A 19,126-nucleotide genomic window follows, 5' to 3' on the forward strand; every position below is an offset into this window, starting at 1 on the left:
TCCTTACTGTCCATGTTCTTTTGGTTTCACTTAGCTATTGTTAGATTCCTCTCCTTTCTTTCTTTTTCCTGTTGCTCCTCACAGAAAAGAGGAGGGTCACGTTTGAAAGTAAGTTAGCAGCCACTACAGTGTCTCTTCACACATGTGCTCATCTGCTGCTCGTGGTAAATTGTGCACCCACATGCTCATTGCTGTATTATACATCTGTCTTCTTGTCCACTGGCTAACTGTAGCTTGACCAAAGGCTTTTTTAGGAGTCAAGTCCCCCCCCCCCCCCTCATTTCTGGAGTCATGATTTAGATAGCATATGGTAGGATAGGTACCTTTTCACCTGGAAACATTTTAATACATCCCATGCACACTGGCATGCACAATCTGATTCCAGTCAACTACTTTGGTACTTGAGCTTTCATTTATATGCAATATCTGCATTGAAAAAAATCATTATTTGGATTGCCTCATACTGCTTTAAAGAGCTGGATCTCATTTAACTGTTGCTGACTCTTAAGTAATTAAGACTGTAAGTGACTATGCCTATTTTCACTAACTCCTTACACTGCCTACCTGTACTGCTTTATAGAGTTTGGTCATCGTGTGAAAGAAAGAATGCATCACAACATCCCTCATCGTTTCACCGTGGGCCTCAACATGAGGGCTGCCAAGTGTGCCGTCTGCCTGGACACTGTGCATTTTGGACGGCAAGCTGCCACTTGTCTAGGTCTGTATCCTGTGCTGTAGCTGGGCAGACTGAATGTGAAAATATTTCAGAAGATACATTACTGGCCAGCTTTAACAAAAATACTGGAAATAGTTATTATAGCATCGCCATCACATGGTGGAATCAGTCTTGCCTTCCAAGTGTTGTGAGTCTTAGAAAATAAGTTGGATGTGTTCCCAAATCAGCATTTTAGAACAGTACCCTTCCATGTTTTATATGTACAGCTGTACAAATGAAATGTTGATAGATAGAATTTGGATATTTTTTTATGTGATGATCCCTACCATTCTGTATTCTTGCCTTCTTTATTGACAAGATTCAGCATGGTAAAGAACTTTTCACTAAATCCAATCAGATTTTTCATCCTTCTCTTTGTCTCATTGTAGAGTGCCACACTATTTGCCATCCCAAATGCTCGCCGTGTCTTCCGGCCACCTGTGGTCTGCCAGCTGAGTATGCCACTCACTTTTCAGAAGCCCTGTGCCGAGAAAAGGCAAACTCGCCTGCACTGCAGGTTAAAGAAGCCAGTGGGCATGTTCGCTTGGAAGGATGGATGAAGCAGCCTAGGTAACTATTTAAGTCCTTACTGCCATCCTGAATGTATGCAGTATGTTATGTACACTGCATTGAATATAGTTTGCCTATTTGTATATTTACTCCTTTAGAAATGGCAAGCGTGGGCAACAAGGCTGGGAGAGGAAATATGTGGTTCTTGATGGAACCAAAGTGTCCATCTATGATACTGAGCCCAGAGAAGGTCAGTACTTCATTAAATTCTTTTTATTTATTTTATTATTTTTCAAGATGACTGATTCTGTCTTTGTTTTTGCTCATAATTCAACTGTATAGTGAATGTTACCATGTAGGTCAAATTGGAGAATCCTCTGTTTTTCTCTTCCCTTCTTTGTAGACTCTGTAAAGGCTGAGGAAGAGTTTGAGCTCTGTCTGCCTGATGGAGAGGTGACTGTCCATGGAGCTGTTGGAGCCTCTGAGCTCATCAACACTGCCAAGTCTGGTACTGGATCAATACTAGTTAATCCCAGTGTACTCAATCTGTTGTAGGATATTAAGTGTATCATCCTCTCTCCAAATTTTGATTTGGATTTACCTCTCCTGTCTAAAATGTTTAAACACAAAATACAGCAAAAATGTTGACGCTTCTGCTCAGCTGTGAAATTAAGCTGCTAGCAGAGGAACAAACTGATGCATTTTTTTTATGTCTGTGCGTAGACATCCCGTATGTGTTGAAGCTGGAATCGCATCCGCACACCACATGTTGGCCTGGCCAGTCCCTCTACTTCATGGCTCCTAGCTTTCCTGACAAGCAGCGCTGGGTGGCAGTACTGGAGTCTGTTGTGGGTGGTAGTCGTGGATCTAGAGAGAAAGTGGATTCTGATGCTGTAAGTATCATGCCTGCATATTACATACCTATGAATGTCCTTGTGTCAGGCTTGATAGCGTTCATAATTTAGGCTTACTGTATTTGGGGTGTTGCAAAAAGCCATTGCCTCCTTTACACAGCACAAGCTTTGTTGTTAGGCCCATATGAATGAGCAAATTAATACAAAGCTGGTTGTGTCATTTTGTGTGAAAATTGGGTAAAATATTGAGTACCTCCATTAAACATCAGCCAGTGCCTTCACTTCTTCTTCTCCCCCTCCCTCTTCTTTCTCTCTCTGCATGTTCTCAACATCCACGTCTTGTGTTTATTTGTTGTCATTGTCTTTTTTCTTTATATAACTATACTGTGTGTGTGTGTGTGTGTATCTCCATTCAACTCGGTTGTGTGAATCATATTATAGGCAGGTGTTTCTAAAAGACAGAAGAACCTGTCCCCTCTGGTTCAGGTACAGTAAGTAGCTGCACGAATGCTTGAGCTTCAGTCGACCGATCGACTGAGCATGCAGTAGCTGTACATACATATGACACTGATGCACTATAAGTACAGTCCTTGAATCAGTTCCTGAATATGGTGTGTGTATTCACACAGAAACATATGTAGTGCATGGATGTGAATAGACTGCTGTGCACCATTTATTTGGTGTCCTATGCTATGTCATGCATGATTCTGCAAAGCCCATGCACTGCTTAAGCCCCCCTTCTCAGAAATATGACGTCACACAAACAGACCTTGAGCAATTTAACTTCAGTGTGCAGCTATAGGCTGTTGGCGCTTCTGTGTTTCTTGCAGTTTTAGAAGAAACTGAAGAAATATTTTCTTCCATGTTCTCTGCAAAATGACCCTTAAATTAAAAGTGAAGTAGGAAGTCAAATGGTTCCACAAGTGTATTTCAGTATTCTCAAAAAGTTGCATTGCTGTGTTTTTCAGTTGTACCACTTACTAAATATGGAAAGTTGAACATGCAGCTTGCGGCAGCTTGATTACATCGTATCCTTACTGTATGTACAGCATACAGTAAGGATAGTGCAGGGTGTAAAATGTAAATAAGACCAATGACAATGCTTTGCTTATCATTTAACCCCATATTTATTTAAATACTTCAAAGATAACATATGAAATGCATAATCTGTGAAATTTTCGTTGACTCTGTTATTGCTTTTGTGAACATATTTTTTTTTAAATTAATGCCAGCAGCTTTTCTCCCTTCTGTTCTTTAACCCATATGCAGCACCTTTTTTTCCTGTATCTAAAGGGATTTTTTCCTCACCTGTTTTGCTTATTATTATTATTATTATTATTATTATTATTATCATCATCATTATTATCATCATTATTATCATTAATTCTTATGTTATTGAGCTGTTTTGGATTATTTAAATATTGTTGAGTGTGTGGGGTTTTCCTTCTTGCTAACAATCAACAACTATTTCAGACTTTTTTGCTGGCATCAAATTCAAAATAACCCCCCCCACAGACAGCATTTCTGTTCCATACTTTGATATGTTATCTTTCTAATATTCTAAATTAGATGAAGGGTCTAAATGATTTCCAAATCATTCCATTCTCATTTATGTGTATTTTACACAGCCTCTCATCTGGTTTTAGAGACTGGCTGTAAGTTGTTGAACTGTATCAGCTTTTTCGAAAAGGCTATGTAACTGCAGATCCAACGCTAAGATAGTTGAGGAGTTTTCTTCCCACTAAACCATAAGAACATTACTGAGGTCAGGCACTAATGTTCAGTGATAAAGCCTCAAGGCCAACATTACTGGAAAAATGGCACTGTGATATTTGCTGAGCTTGTGCTTCATCATTGATTTTATTGGTATAAAGTGGAAACAAAGAGCCACTCTCCACAGAACCCATTACAGTCATGAAATGTATAAACTTGGAGGGTTTTATTCTGACCATTTGTCAACAAAAGGCAGTGTGTCCTCAAATTAAAAATATCATTTATTAATGGTCAGACATAGCTCATTTGTGCTTGTCTGTTTTAAACAACATAAAATGTATTTCTTGCTCTGTAGTTGTTCTGTTGTTAGCATTGCAAGTGAGCTTCAGTCTCAACAGGAAAGACTTTGCAAGGTTCTCTCTTTCTCTCCCTGTCTTTCTCACTATCTTTTACTGTTAGCTCATTTAGACACCAAATTATGACACATCTTTAATGTTATGTTGCTGTGGTTATTTTGTGGCAGCTTTCCGGCTGGCATCCCTGCTGTGTTAGCTTGTCTTGCTAAAGCTCCCGATTTGCAGGAAGTCTTAATCCGCCTCCTTCCCCTGCTCCATTCTCTCCCTTTCTCTCTCTCTCTCCATAGAAACTTCTGGGCAATTCTCTGCTGAAGCTGGAGGGTGACGACCGTTTGGACATCAACTGCACTCTGCCTCTCACTGACCAGGTATAAAAACAAACATGTAAACAGAGTTAAAAACCTAATTGGTCAGCTTTCTAGTTAGACATCACCATGCTGGATGTTTCTTTCTTTCTTTTTGTTTTTTTAAAGCTCTGGTGATCTCGTCCTTTCTTGCAGATTGTCTTGGTTGGTTCTGAGGAGGGTTTGTATGCTCTGAATGTGATAAAGAACTCTTTGACTCACATCCCGGGCCTGACCTCAGTCTTCCAGATCCAGATCCTGAAGGAGCTTGATAAGCTGCTGATGATCACTGGTCAGTTAATGGAGGCCATTATATTGAAGTTATTTTATGATATTATCAGATTTATGTTTTCCTCGTACACTGTTTCAGCTGTAACATAATGCTTCTGGATAGTGTGCATTTATTGTAACACATTACATCACATTATGGTTATCTTTTAGAAGCCATAATGTGTGCTTTGAAGTAACAGCGAACGAAAGTGAAGTAAAGAGAAGATGATGCGCATCATCTCACACTTGGCATGTTTGATGTGTCATTCAGGGGAGGAGAGGGCACTGTGCCTGGTAGAGATCAAGAAGGTGAAACAGTCTTTGTCACAGTCCCATCTCCCAGCTCAGCCTGACCTCAACCCCTTCATCTTTGAGACAGTCAAAGGATGCCATCTCTTCTCCTCTGGAAAGGTGAGTCATGTTGTAACTTGCAGGGAGCAGAGTCCTTGTGGACTGTTATTGGGTCTGAGTTAAGGAGCTGAACATCACAGTAATGGCATCGTGTTGTGTGCTGCCTGATTGCAGAATTGTTCTTTCTTTACAGATTGATAATGGGCTCTGTATTTGTGCTGCAATGCCCAATAAGATTACAATCCTGCGGCATAATCAAGGCCTCAACAAGTTCTGCATCAGAAAGGTGAATGAGCATTAAAAGTGAACCGCTTACAGTGACGAGACCTTTATTGTGAACAATGGACTTTTTTTTTTCTAGGAAATATAGATGCTCTGTTTTTCTTCTAGAAATAATGAGTTTTAAAAAAAATAAAATAAAATAAAAATAAAATTTTTTTGTGTGTGTGTTTGCAGGAGATTGAGACATCAGAGCCTTGCAGCTGTATTCACTTCACTGGCTACAGTATCATTATCGGCACCAACAAGTTCTATGAGATTGAGATGAAGCAGTATGTACTGGAAGGTCTGTCAAATGCAGCATTATTGTTTCTTTAGTATTATTTCTTTACAACCAGATGGTGCTCCAACAAAGTCCACTCAAGGGTGTTTCTGTCTCTGTTGGGTTCCAACATTCACACCTGAACAAGCTGAATGATACTAATGATTTCTCTCTGCAGAGTTCTTGGATAAAAACGATGTGACGCTAGCGTCAGCTGTCTTCGCGGCTTCCTCCCACAGCTTCCCCATCTCTATCATCCAGGTCACCACGGCTCCACAGAAGGATGAATACCTGCTCTGTTTCCATGGTTAGACAGTTACTTCTGCTGGCAAACCCTCTCAGTTGAATGTGTATACACACCCCCAAACTAGTGGATAAACAAAGTTGTGGAACAGTTTGTCTTAGAATCTGTATTTGACAAGCGATCTCTAAGCATTTCTAAAGTCATTGTTTTCTTTTTTGGTTACATATTCTATGCTAAATTTAAATAACTCATTTTGTTTATGTATTTATTTTTTGCAGAGTTTGGTGTGTTTGTGGATGCATATGGCCGCAGAAGTAGAAGTGAGGACATCAAATGGAGCCGTCTGCCTCTCTCATTTGGTAAGTGTAAATCTGCATGTTTACTAGAAGCGTAGTTTCTTTGGGCACCAGGTGGAGCAGGTGACCATATCCTGCAATGCAGTGGCCTGGGTTTGAGTCTGACTCTGGGCCTTTTGCTGCACGTCTTCACTCTCTCCCTGCTTTCCTGTCTGGTCTTCACTGTTCTCTCAAATAAAGGCCAAAAAGCCCAAAAATAGTTTTCGTGATTTAAGGATTTTTAGGTTTTTTAAAATAACAAGTTGTATTTCTGTATTTCAGCCTATAGAGAGCCTTACCTATTTGTGACCTACTTCAACTCTCTGGACGTCATTGAGATTCAGGGACATGCGGCTCTTGGGTAAGATTGTTCTCAGCTTTTTTAAATTGTTTATCAAGTTCTTTTTATTTTCCAACTTCGAATTCTGCCATGGCTGATTTTTCTTCTCTTTTTCCAGTCCTCACTCATACGCACATCTGGATATCCCTAACCCACGCTACCTTGGCCCCGCCATTTCCTCTGGAGCCATATACCTGGCTTCATCCTATCAGAACAAACTTCGGGTCATTTGCTGCAAGGGCAACCTTGTCCAAAGCCAAGACGGTGGAGATCTGCAGCGTAATGGCTCTGGACGCAGGTAATGACACACAAATAGCATTAAATACCATCTGCCAGTCACCTTTATACATAGCATCCCAAATATTTGGAAACTGGTTTGTAGGTCAGAGATGTACATAGAGGGAGATTTCTAAGCACGCTCCATCCTTCTGTTCTGTGTACACTGGTGTTAATGAGTCACTGGGCCTAGCTGGCACTGAGGGGCACAGGTTGGCATCTATAGGTCGTAAGTTTGGCTTAAATGTTTGAACTAGTTAAAAAAAAAACAAAAAAAAAAACAGGAGAGTAATGCCATCATTTTGTCTTTTGCAGGAAGAAGAGTTCATTTTTTATCTGTAGCAGATTTTAAAAAATGTTGCCGTCATCATTCTTTATTTTACCTAAATTACTTTTTAAAGTTCTGTGTCAAATGTAGAAAGGAAATTTTTGAATAAAGACTGACATCTTCCCTTTTATGACTGGTCTGTTACTCATCGTGACGCTTACTGACTGTGCTTTGCAAGTCAAAGCTTTGTTCTACAGTAATTGTTGTCAGTGACAGAATCCACTCTTATTTAGGAAACCAAATTGAATTTATATGATCAGTCTGTTCTGATTACAAATAGCAGTGCTGTGTATTTATATATTAGCTTATTAAATCAGCTTAATTGCAAGTCCATCAATCTCACCAAATCTGCTGAGTGACCAGAGTCCCACAGTGCCAAACTAAGTCCAAGAACTGAGACAAATAAAAACATTGCCCAACATTTGCCCAATGCTCCTTTTTTCCCTTTTTTTTTTCTTCTTTATTTTAACCTTGGTTCCTCCCGACAGTCCCAACAAGCGTGGTCCTCCTTCCTACAATGAGCACATCTCTAAAAGGCTGGCAGCCAATCCTCTGGTCCATGGAGACCCAGGCACACCACACCGTTACAGAGAGGCTCGCACAGAGTTTCGGCGGGACAAGTCCCCAAGCCGTCCACTGGAGAGAGAGAAGTCTCCTGGCAGAATGCTGGAAAGCCGGATAGTGGGCTCGCCTGGTCGAGCCATGGCAGACCCCCGGTTGGAGCGATCACCAGGCAGGGCCATGGCCGACCCTCGCATGGACCGCTCCCCTGGCAGGATGATGGATGTTCGTAGGGAGAGATCCCCTGGACGTTTTGAAGAGCGTCAAAGGCTTCATACTGGCTCCGGACGCACACCCATAAACTCTGTTAACAAGGTTTGTCAAGAAATTCTGCATTACATTAACTTAATGTGTAACTGTTAGCAATTAGCTGAATATTTTTGTGTTTTATTGACATACATTGGAAACTGTTGGAGTATGGTAAAAGGTTCAGTACAAAACTTCGGCGTTTCCATCCAGGCGGTTGATTCAGTGGTTCGTGATGCACTTATGCTGCTTTTATGACAGTAGTGGGTTGTGATATCTTGTTTTGAGTGAAATACTATGACTATAGGATGGACTGTTACAGACCTTTAAGGAGTATAAATTTCTCCCCAGACTTTATAGTCTTGCAGTGTTCATGTGGTCTTTTACATTTGTTTAGTTTTGGCTTATACTGTGGATTTTCATGACACTACAGGTGTACTTAACATGGAAAGACCAGCTTTCAAGGCTGTGGACCCTTAGTCTAACTCTTGTGTTAGTGTACATTTTGACTCAAAATCTGTGTATTAACCTGACTTCATGTTGTTGGTTTTACCCTACAGGTGTGGGATCAGTCATCTGTTTGAAGGACAAAAGACCCTCGTGTCCGCTGTGGAAGAAGAAGTTCATGTTTGAAAAGAGAGAAGATGTAGCGGAGAACCAGTGAGAATGTTACCAACTCATGATGAAACACTGCCACACATCTGTTTTGCCCGATATCCAAAGTGAAAAACCCATGGAGGAAAACAACTGTAGCTGTCAGAACGTAGCGAGCACCAGATAAATAAAGAGATGTCATTAGTATCAGGTTATAGTTTTAAATAAAGGTCAACAAAATGCCATATTAACCACCTGAGCAGGGTTTTTTGCGATGCATTGGAGCATGTGTTCTCTACTCCGAGTAGGGATTAGTAATTATATATAATTTCTTCTTCCACAAAGAAAATCTGAGATGAGTTCTCAAGTTAAGACTACTGGGTTTGGCTTGCTTCATTTAACTCTAGCAGCATTAACTACAATGGATAAGCACAGCCATAGCAAGTGATGCCTATATATTTAGTCATTTTATTCAAAATGCCATTAACACATGTGGCTCATTTCCACATGTGCTGTCTACAGCAGCTACAGATCAGGGCAAATGTGTAGCAGATCACCTGTTGTGACACTGAGTATCACTTCTGGCTCCAGCCCTGTGCTCACATGTTAACACACAATCGTTATTGGCTAATTACAATCATTTTCAGCTCGGTCCTTGGTCAGTAATGCTGACCGGACTCGGCTGAAGCATGAATAAACTGAATCAAAATTAATTAATATATAATCCCTCCCAAAAAATACACTCTGTAGAACCACACACTAAAACTGCACTACCCACAATCCCCAGCAGCAATGGAGCAGGACCTTTCTAAATCTTCAGAACGCTATCTGACTGTAAATAGACGAGACATAATTTTATATATATTAAGAAGGAATTTCAAGGCTGGATAAGCCGTGTCTATTTTTGTTAAAGGAAAAAAAAAAAGTGACAGTGTGTCCTCTTGAATGTCCGATGAGTATTCTTTTAATGTCCAAACGTTCTTTATCAAGTGAGTGATTGTATCTCAAACAAACTTGTGTATGCACTTCCATCTGTCAAAGGCAAAACCTCAGTGCTGACCTAAACGACGGGAGGGAAAAAAGATCATGTTTGAAGCTTAAAACATAGTACTTGAGCATTTCTTTTTGTACAATGTCCCCTGCTGTTGTATATAACCCAAAATTGTTTAAAGTGAAGATGAAGAAAAAATCTTTTTGTTTTGTTTTTCTTTTCCCTGATCCGTTAATGGCATGGATATATATATATATCTCGAAAATGAAACGGGGTGTTGTCTTCTGCTTCTGCCTCATTTGGGTTATATTTTTAATCTACATTTTTAAAAACAAAGCACGTGAATAACACTTTCTATCTTTAAACTCTCATGTATTTGCACAGTAAATTCACACAACTATATTATATAACTTTTTTTTTTTCTTTCTTTAAGGAATTCTTGGCAAGTTAAAACATCCAGTCCAATCACAACAAATGCTAAAGTCCATCCACGCTCATTCGGTTCACGTGGCTAAGATGGATGCATTTCTGTACATCATGATCTGATGTATAGAAATAGAATATTTTGTGGATTTTAGCAGTATTTTTTGAATGTAAACAAACGAGATGCCAAACTTTAACTTGCCCAGTTTGCCTGTCAACAGTTAGGCGCTCACTAGGAGGATTTCTTCGCCTTTAAGTCCCCTATGATTATTTTTAAGATGGTTAAAATCTTCCTGAATGTATTTTAAAGCCAATACAGCCGATTCGTTGGTCTCAATGTTCAACAACAACAAAAACAAAGCACCAAATGCTTTAAATTGCACATGTCTTCTTCTCTCTATAGGACTCTGTACAAAAGGGTTATCCATCGTATTTGATTTTATTTTTAGATTCTTTTAAATTTGTATTCTCATTCACATGATCTTTAATCATAATGCTGTAACGCTGGATATGATATTGATGTCTGCTAACAAATGTTTAATTAGCGTTCCCTGTAGAGATTTTGTCACAGAGTATTAAATATTATAATCATTGCATTTCACTTCGATTGTGCCTCCTTCTGTTGTGCTTGTGTGTCTCTTTACAAAGACATTTAAACTTATCTCTGAGTGGATAAGCATCATAAAACAGTCCCCTCTGAAGCATTTACCCTCTCTGTTTCAAGACGGCCAGTGACACGGCCATTTGTCCACATCCATTGTGTTGGAGAAGGTTTCGTCTATTTATAGGTGTCTGATCCCAGCGCTCAGCCTGCCATTCCAGTCACAGTAGCTGCAGCGGCTGCTTGATCTGAGAGGAACTGAAGAAGAAGCCTTTTTTTTTTTTTTTTAACAATAGCATCTGCGTCCTGGGTTAACAATAACTCGTCTAATTGTGTCCTCTGCATGCACGCTGTACACGCTGCGAGACAACACAGACGGCATCTGCTGCTGGTTCGTCCATCGCAATTTATTTAGCAGTAAGACGATCGAGTGCGAGGAGGCTTTAAGTTTATTTAGACCACTCACCTCCCAACCTCGGCTCATTCAGCTCATTTTCACGCGCTGTCACTTTTCTTGACCTGGGAGCCCCGAGTGATGGGGGATGATTTGTTAATGGTGCTGAGAGACACATTGTAAGGACGTGTTCAGTGTCTCACGCAGTATGTCTCACCTAGAGCTGTTGACATCCATGAGCTTAGTACCGCAATCCCTGTGATGAATCTCAACAGTGTGAAGAAGACTGAAGATGCCACTTGATGCTCTGGCTTCTTTCAATTCCTATCTATCTATTAAATTAAGTTAACCATTTGTAGGGACCCAGAACCCACTAAACAACCTGAAAATCTGACATTTTGCCATAAATATCATCAATTTGAATTACCTTGATAGAATAAATTAAGTGATTTAATGTAAGAGCAATGCTGTAATGCACTGCTTTGTCTGGCCAAGGTAAGCAGAGCCAAAGATATTATGTGAAGAAGCATGTTAGAAAGGTTGGCGCTAACACAGACCTGACAGGTCAGTAAATAACACATAATGAGCTGGTGCTTTTTCAGGCACTCTCATGCGTTTAATCAGATGGGGAACAAGAAATGATTGGCACACAGATCAGAGTTAGAAAGAGACAGTGAATTCAATCTGCAAATGCTTTGCTCTAATACACTGACGTAATCTTTCACAGATCAGGTTTTAGTTCTACATCTTTTGGGTATTTCAAATTCTCAAATTGATTTGTTTTATATTCATTCCCACTGGGTAAATACAGTTTATATTGTATATCTTAAGAAGTATGTTCTTATTTCTCTGCAGTACTTAAATACTTTTTGAATGTAAAGGCTCACAAGCCTGTCAGTGCTACTGCAAAAGAGGCGGGCAGAAGTTTATCGGTCACACAAACCTCTAATCATATCACTTATGCATTTTTGATTAACCTGTGGCTATCATAAAGATCGGTGTGTCACAGAGGTCGAGTTAGGTAGGCTAGTCCAATGTTCTCCTTTCATTTTGCTTTTATAAATAATGCTGTCTATGGAAAGACTATGGACCAACAGATTGACAGATCACACTCTTGCTTTTGTTTTTACTATACAGCACTCTCATTCACTTACAACAATTGCAGTCAGTAGTTCGTACAGACAAGACAATGCCCTGTGGATAGAGTCTTGTTTAAAGTGATTAAGTGCTTTCACCTTCAGTCTGCTCTTGATATTCTAGACCAGTTATTCCACTCTCTTTGTCGAATGCCAATCAGGACTCCACAGGGTGAGCGGCTATGTATGAGAGTGTGTGAGCATGCGATACTGTATATGCTGTATGAAGCATCATTTACCTGTCACTTCCTAAAGAGGGCATAGTTTATAAATATCATCCACTGGAGCGGAGGGCGGAGGGCTACAAAAGGCCACCCACAGCCTCCCTATTGTTCACTGGCATCATTGTTGGTCTGACCTCCCAGCTGCTCAGCCATGGTAAGTCTGTGTACTGTGTGTACTGTGTGTGTGTGTGTGTGTGTGTGTGTGTGTGTGTGTGTGTGTGTGTGTGTGTGTGTGTGTGTGTGCAGTGTTTGTTGGGAGGTGTGTCTTATGGCTTTGAGGATGCTGCAATTGTTTTGATGAGATAAGTAACAGTTTTTCACCTGCATATCATTTAAAAGCACAAATATTTAGCATTTTTGCGGGGGGGATGAAAAGATGACATAACTTTTATTTAATTGTTTGTCAGCAGCTGTTTTGCTGTTTAAACTGCTTTTTCTTACAAAGATGCTTAATCCTATTTATTCATCTCTTCTGACATGCAGTTTTATCTGAACAAACGTGTAGTTTCTGCTTCACCTCTCCTGTCTTTGTGCTAAAAAAGGCCCCCAAGAAAGCCAAGAAGAGGGCAGCAGAGGGAGCCAACTCCAATGTGTTCTCCATGTTTGAGCAGGCCCAGATCCAGGAATTCAAAGAGGTGAATGCTGCTGAAACCATTTTCTATTTCACGGATTTCCGTTTGGCAGAGAACTGCCGAGAAATATCGCAACGGGTGAATTAATATGCGAGTCGGCTCACCAAGGTTCAGGCATTTCTGCATTAAAAAATAAACTGCACAACGCATTACACAGAAAGGTCTCCACTTTCTTTCTTTGTCTTTCTACTTGCATTGTTCATTGTGGCAGTATGCGCACCTGTCTGTTTGCCCACTTGCTGGCTTGACAGCAGTAAGGCTTGCGGTATGCTGGTATGAGGGACAGTGGTGCCCAGACATCCAGACTTTGTCATCAGTGATTAGGCTGCAGATGAACTGCAGGGCATGCCCAGGATGCCAGACTAAATCCAAGGGGAGGGGGGAGGGTAACGCGTTATAAATACTAAACAGTGTTCATATATAAAGATGGCCTACCAAAAATTTAAGAGAACCCAAAAAAATAAAACTGTTTGATGTGACTCTGGATGCTTTTTTTTTTCCTGTGCTCTGATCTCAGGCCTTCACCATCATGGACCAGAACAGAGACGGCTTCATCGACAAGAACGATCTGAGGGACACTTTTGCTGCTTTAGGTATGTGGACACCATTCAAAGAAACACTCAAAGTGTTCATCTTCGCTCATGCCGTGCGTTTACATTGACTCTTTGGTGCTGCAGGACGTCTGAATGTGAAACAAGAAGAGATCGACGACATGCTCAAAGAAGCTCCTGGCCCAATCAACTTCACCGTCTTCCTCACCATGTTCGGTGAGAAGCTGAAAGGTAAAAACTGGCCGGCCAGTAAAAACTACATCTAAGTCATGAACACAGCATTGATGCGAATGTATCTCAGTGCTGTTTTGATGTTCCCAGGTGCCGATCCGGAAGAGACCATCCTCAATGCTTTTAAAGTCTTTGACCCTGAGGGTAAAGGGGTCCTGAGGAAGGACTAGTAAGTGGCTTCTCACATTTGTCACGCGGCATCAGCTTGCATATGCAAATTTATTGCAAGTGAGCAAGCTGCCGCTCACAGTTTGACTCAGTCTGACTGCAGTCATTCATCCTCACACAGCTCAGCTCCACAATGATTAAAAACCATTGTGACCTGTACAGTTTATTCACTTGTGAAAAGAAGTCTCGTCATCTCTACAGCGTTTTTTTTCCCCCTACCTTTTTTTCTCCTCTCCAGCGTGACACAGATGCTAACGACACAAGCCGACAGATTCTCAGCTGAAGAGGTACATTGCAGTCCCCCAGCCCATGCTAATTATCATCATTATAACAGTTTTGTGAGTGTGGGTGAGTTGAATTGGAAAAAAAAAAATACAAGGATGAACGTCATCATGACGACCACCTGCGTCCACGTCAGACACATTTTCATGCAAAAAAACAAAAACCCCTGAGTGAATCATCTTAAAACCCTTTTTATGCACACTGGGTTATGGGCTGTGTGGGGATAACATCTGATAAAAGTGGTGTTAATGTCTCCCTTTCTGTTGCTTAGATGGAGCAGATGTTTGCTGCCTTCCCCCCGGATGTGGCTGGAAACCTGGACTACAAAAACCTGGTTCACATCATTACTCATGGAGAGGAGAAGGACCAGGAGTGAACCTTCATTTAAATGCATTCGAGAAGTAGAAAGTCAGTTTGTGTACCCAGCTATGACTTGAAACTGACTCACTGCACATAAAGGAAATGTGGACTATTTACTCAGCTTTTATGACACCATTGCTTCTGTATTGTCCTCACTCGAGAGCAGGGGGAGGATACTGACAAATAGTCTTTTTCCAGCCTGTAAAAATGGGAAGTTTACAGCATCAAACATCATCAAGTGTCGTGCTCTTTTTCTGCTTTATCCACAGCATATCCCCCACATTCACCTGAGACTGATTAAATTATTTTTCCTTATCATTTTCTATACTAATAACCACATGCCTGTTTTTACCATAGCCACTTGTTAGGTCTTTGCTTGACAGTCTAATAAAGATTTTTAAAGCTACGAGAGCTATGATTCTGCTGTTTTTGCTCAGATTATTGAATGCCAGTGTGGGGAAGATGGTACAGACTCGATAAAGCCTGATTTCCAGTGAATTGTCATTACCTATTCAAGGATCATACAATTACTGCCTGAACAGATGACTATACCAGATACTCCTTAAAATCCATGTTAGGTAGTGCATCTGAGTACTTAAGAATAGCGAGCATGTGCAGCTGGTGAGCCTGTAGAATCCAAAACATGCCTGCATCAGTGTCTGTGTGTGCGCAAAAAGTTGGGTGTGTGTTGGATGTGCATGGAAATGTTTGGCTACTGAGACAAAGGGCTTTACTAAGACAAAGCCCTGTTGTTATTTTAGTGTTGTGGTGATGTAAAGAGGGTAATGCTATACTGAGGAGTTGGGGGGGAGGTTGCTCACAAAAGGATGCCATCGAGTGATCCGCACCACCGTCGCCTTACCCGACTTGAGACCTTGGCAGGGTTAAGCAGGGGGTGTAAATCCTTGATTGTTCCAGTTGAAGTGTTAAGGGCAGGGAGGAGCCAGTTCTGACAGCATCAGGCAGGAGTACCGTGGATACTTCATACTGTGGATGAGACGAGACACGTGGGGAGTGGGGAGGGATGAGTGTTTGGATCGGCTTGGCTATTTCAGCTCCAGTTTTAACTGTCTGCAAGTGCAGCATGTGGTCAGTGAAGGGAAAACGTGCATTTCTCTTTCAATTTTTAGTTTTGTCTGGTAGAAATTACTACTGACAAAATCCCTGTCACCTAAATTTGCAGATCCTACCTAGCTCTAAGACTGAGTGTTTGCTGCTCAGGTCCAGGGACAAATGAGAAACAAAGGTTACCAGGCTGCTGCTGAACATACTGAAGAGGCTGGAGTTTGAACAGCCAAGTGTATCCCTCATGACAGCATGGAGAGCAAGACAGAGCCAGAGAGACTGACAGTAGTTTTAGGACTGCCCAGAAAAATCACCCCATGTTACTGTGTTTAACATGTAAACTGGTGGGCAAAAGTCTTGAGCCACGCCTCATTTCTGTACATTTTCATAGAAAATAGGTGTAATGTTTTCTTACAATGTGTGCAAACAAATGGAAATACTCTATGAAAGTACTTTTTAAAAAAAGAGTTTGTACAATTTTACTGAGTTTGAAAGTGAATATTTAATGTGTTCAACTTTATTCTTCAACACGGCCTGAGTTCTCTTAGACAGGCTTTCTCGTCATTTCTTTAAGTAGTCTTCGGGAATAGTTCTCCGGGCTTCTAGAACGACATCCAAAGCTCTTCTTTGGAAGTTGGATGCCTTTTGTTCTCTTCACTGACAAGATGATGCCACACTGCTTCAAAAATGATGAGGTCTGGGCTCTGGGGGCCATGACTGATACTGTTTCATTGTGTGTGTTTTTTGTTTTTTTTCTTGGCCAGATATGCTTTTGCTGCATAGGCGGTGTGTTTGTGATCATTGTCATTGGAGTCAGAATACTTTTTTTAATCCACTGAGACAATGTTGTTAGAGATGCTCACTGAAAATATAAAGATGAAAGATAGAAAGCATAAAAAATATTTGGTCTTTGATCAATGGGTTTTGATCAGTAGCTGCTGATCAGTGGTCATGACAATTTGCATATTAATGATCAAGGAACTGACCTCAGTTCATTCAGTGGGCTGGTTTCAGGTATAAGGTTGGGGAAACCTGCAGTCAGCTGAGACTGAAGAAGTCACTTGAATGAGTGACGAAATATTCCTCCCATTGAAAATGTTACATCCAGATGAGCAGAATCAACCTTTTAGGGTTTACTTACCTGGATGATTGAGCATGCATCAAGACATAAAAAAGAAGTAAAACTACAGCACTTGGAGTGAAATCTGAAATTTAAAGGAAATATTCCAAAATGAAAACACTAGTATGTACCCTACAGACAAGATATAAATTTGAAAATAGTCCAGGTGTCATAACAAGGAGTTGTAAACTTTCATGGCCAAAGGTAGCGATGATTTCCCGTATCTCTTTTACTGAATGCGCTGCTGTAGCGATCCATCACAGGATGGAGAGGGTGTGAAGAGTTGTCCAATACTGACTTTAACGTGGGCAGCATCCTCTTTTCTGAAACCTTTGTCAGTTAATCGGGTTCCGCGCACACAGTGTCATTGGCCTTGCAGATCAGTTTGTTCAGTCTATTGATTGCTGCCTCCACACACTGCAGCATAGTGGATGGCACTGACTGGCCACCACAGACCCATAAAATATCCTGAGCATCGTCTGGCAGATGCAAAAGGACCTCAAGGCTTCAGTACTTTTTGTAGAGAGCTTTTAATGAACTTTTTGTCAGTGTGAACATTGAGGTGTTTTTAATACATATGGATGGAAGCAGGGGCCACTGTGTTCCTGTCCTCCTCATGCCCACAACCAGTTTCTTAGTCTTTGCCATGTTAGGCTGCAGATGGTTTTGCTCATAGCCTGCAACAAAGCTGTCCACTACACCTTCTTATTATTATTATTAGTAGTAGTTGTAGTATATTTTTAAAGACACACTGCACACTATGCTGAGATATGCAAAGTTTTCAGCTAATAGCTCTTTAAGAATCAAATTTTTGGCCAAAAATACTATTTCATGCCTGTTAAACTGTTTTTTTGGCATTTTTGGCCAAATTTGTAACAAATGATAACAAATCATTCAATGGCATTTGTTTCATTGCTAATTGTCTGTTATGTGTAGATACAACACTGGTTCATTCTTTGAGTTAGCTGTAGCTTTAAGCTTGAATGATTCACAGGTCACTTTTAAGTCGCTAACAAAATAACAATAATGTATACTAACAGTTCCTCTGAAAATGGTCAGGTACAAGGACTGGACTGGAAATAAGTGAAAAAGCAGCTAAAGTACAGAGAAAAACTTTGAAAGACCTTGGAAAGCCCAGAGTACTATTGATCAAGATCAACGGACTCAATAAACTGATCTGTAAGGCCAGTTACGTTGTGGGGATGGAGCTGTGCTCGCCCTAAGGTGGTATGAGAGAGGTGGATGTTCATCAAGATAAGGTCAATGCTGGACCAAACCTCCCACCCACTCCATAACATGCTGGCCAGTCACAGGACCACATTCAGTGAGAGACTGAGATTATCCACATGCATCACTGAACGACACATAAAATCATTCCTGCCTGTGGTTATTCACTGTAAAACTCCCTCTCAAAGCACAAGTACACACTGCAACAGTTGCACACCCCTAGTTCATGCAATGGGCGTCCCGATTGCTTTCACCACTATGAAAACATTGTCATTCTGAATGACACACAGTATGATGCTAAAATATACATAATCAGGTTTTACAGGCCCGTTAACTCTGAACTCTCAGGTAACAAAAGCAAATCTTTGTCTTACATGAAGTAAGATTAAAAGAAGAAAAATAACAGCACGTTCACGTGACATAAAATCCATGAAAACCAGCCATCATCTCACTGCTGAACACACACAGTGTAATTCTGTAACTCCCTGCAGGAATATTAAAGGAAAGTTACACCAATCATTTATCAGGGGAAGCGTTTTAGTGTGTGCTGAGGGTGCAATTAACACTCTCTCACAGAGGTTTATATTGAGATTTAACACTGTGCCTAAATGGCATTTAGTCTATTTCCACCTCTGAGAAATAATGGATGGATTTTCTGTGAGAACTGTCGATTTGTGCTGAGTGCGTCTGCTCAAAGAAAGCTGACTTAAGCTGTGCAGATAATGACTGTGGTCTGAGTTATCTCCTCGTTTTCCAGTGTAAGGGTAAAATCTTTGTTAACGCACAAGAAAAAGTCTTCTCTCACGTGTTTTTCTTTTAAGATGGACTTTTCTTCAAAGTAACAGAACACAAACGTCACATGTGACAAGTTATCAGTTCGTTATTTATAAGAAATGTTTTCTTAAGCCCTCTAGCACTTTATCCTGAAATCAGGAACTCGTGTTTTCTGAAACTGGCTTTAAAAATAACCGTCAAGAGCTCAGTAGCAGTGCATGTAAATAGCAACATAGTATCCCTAATAACTACTAAAAACCTTCTGTCAGTCGTCTCCTTCTACATGCAAGCTTCTCTTTAGTCACCAGCCATAAATTACCATTTAAAATACTCCATATTTTCCCATCTTTTCTCACAATTAGTCTCTTT

At 40.6% G+C, this 19,126-nt stretch overlaps 2 protein-coding genes across 5 annotated transcripts in view; both read left to right on the forward strand.

The window, feature by feature from the left end:
* cita (citron rho-interacting serine/threonine kinase a) overlaps positions 1-10,581 on the forward strand; it is a 39,976-nt gene extending 29,395 nt beyond the window's left edge. For all 4 annotated transcript variants that reach the window (XM_080892395.1, XM_080892397.1, XM_080892398.1 and 1 more), the window contains 16 exons: positions 581-718; positions 1,105-1,285; positions 1,384-1,475; positions 1,629-1,733; positions 1,949-2,118; positions 4,436-4,516; positions 4,649-4,784; positions 5,034-5,173; positions 5,307-5,399; positions 5,570-5,678; positions 5,833-5,961; positions 6,177-6,257; positions 6,516-6,594; positions 6,692-6,871; positions 7,666-8,053; positions 8,545-10,581. In XM_080892395.1, coding sequence (XP_080748521.1) covers positions 581-718; positions 1,105-1,285; positions 1,384-1,475; positions 1,629-1,733; positions 1,949-2,118; positions 4,436-4,516; positions 4,649-4,784; positions 5,034-5,173; positions 5,307-5,399; positions 5,570-5,678; positions 5,833-5,961; positions 6,177-6,257; positions 6,516-6,594; positions 6,692-6,871; positions 7,666-8,053; positions 8,545-8,568 — 2,126 coding nt within the window. In that variant the 3' untranslated portion in view covers positions 8,569-10,581. The remainder of the gene's footprint in view (positions 1-580; positions 719-1,104; positions 1,286-1,383; positions 1,476-1,628; positions 1,734-1,948; positions 2,119-4,435; positions 4,517-4,648; positions 4,785-5,033; positions 5,174-5,306; positions 5,400-5,569; positions 5,679-5,832; positions 5,962-6,176; positions 6,258-6,515; positions 6,595-6,691; positions 6,872-7,665; positions 8,054-8,544) is intronic.
* A 1,863-nt stretch (positions 10,582-12,444) lies between these two features.
* On the forward strand, positions 12,445-14,972 carry myl2a (myosin, light chain 2a, regulatory, cardiac, slow). The gene is made up of 7 exons (XM_080891885.1): positions 12,445-12,501; positions 12,890-12,982; positions 13,497-13,572; positions 13,657-13,761; positions 13,852-13,930; positions 14,168-14,216; positions 14,483-14,972. The coding sequence occupies exons 1-7, from the start codon at positions 12,499-12,501 to the stop codon at positions 14,585-14,587; spliced, it is 510 nt and encodes a 169-aa protein (XP_080748011.1). The 5' UTR covers positions 12,445-12,498; the 3' UTR covers positions 14,588-14,972.
* Positions 14,973-19,126: the final 4,154 nt, after the last annotated feature.

The sequence above is a fragment of the Rhamphochromis sp. 'chilingali' genome (assembly GCF_963969265.1).
Source record: "Rhamphochromis sp. 'chilingali' genome assembly, chromosome: 9".
NCBI classification, from domain to species: Eukaryota; Metazoa; Chordata; class Actinopteri; order Cichliformes; family Cichlidae; genus Rhamphochromis; species Rhamphochromis sp. 'chilingali'.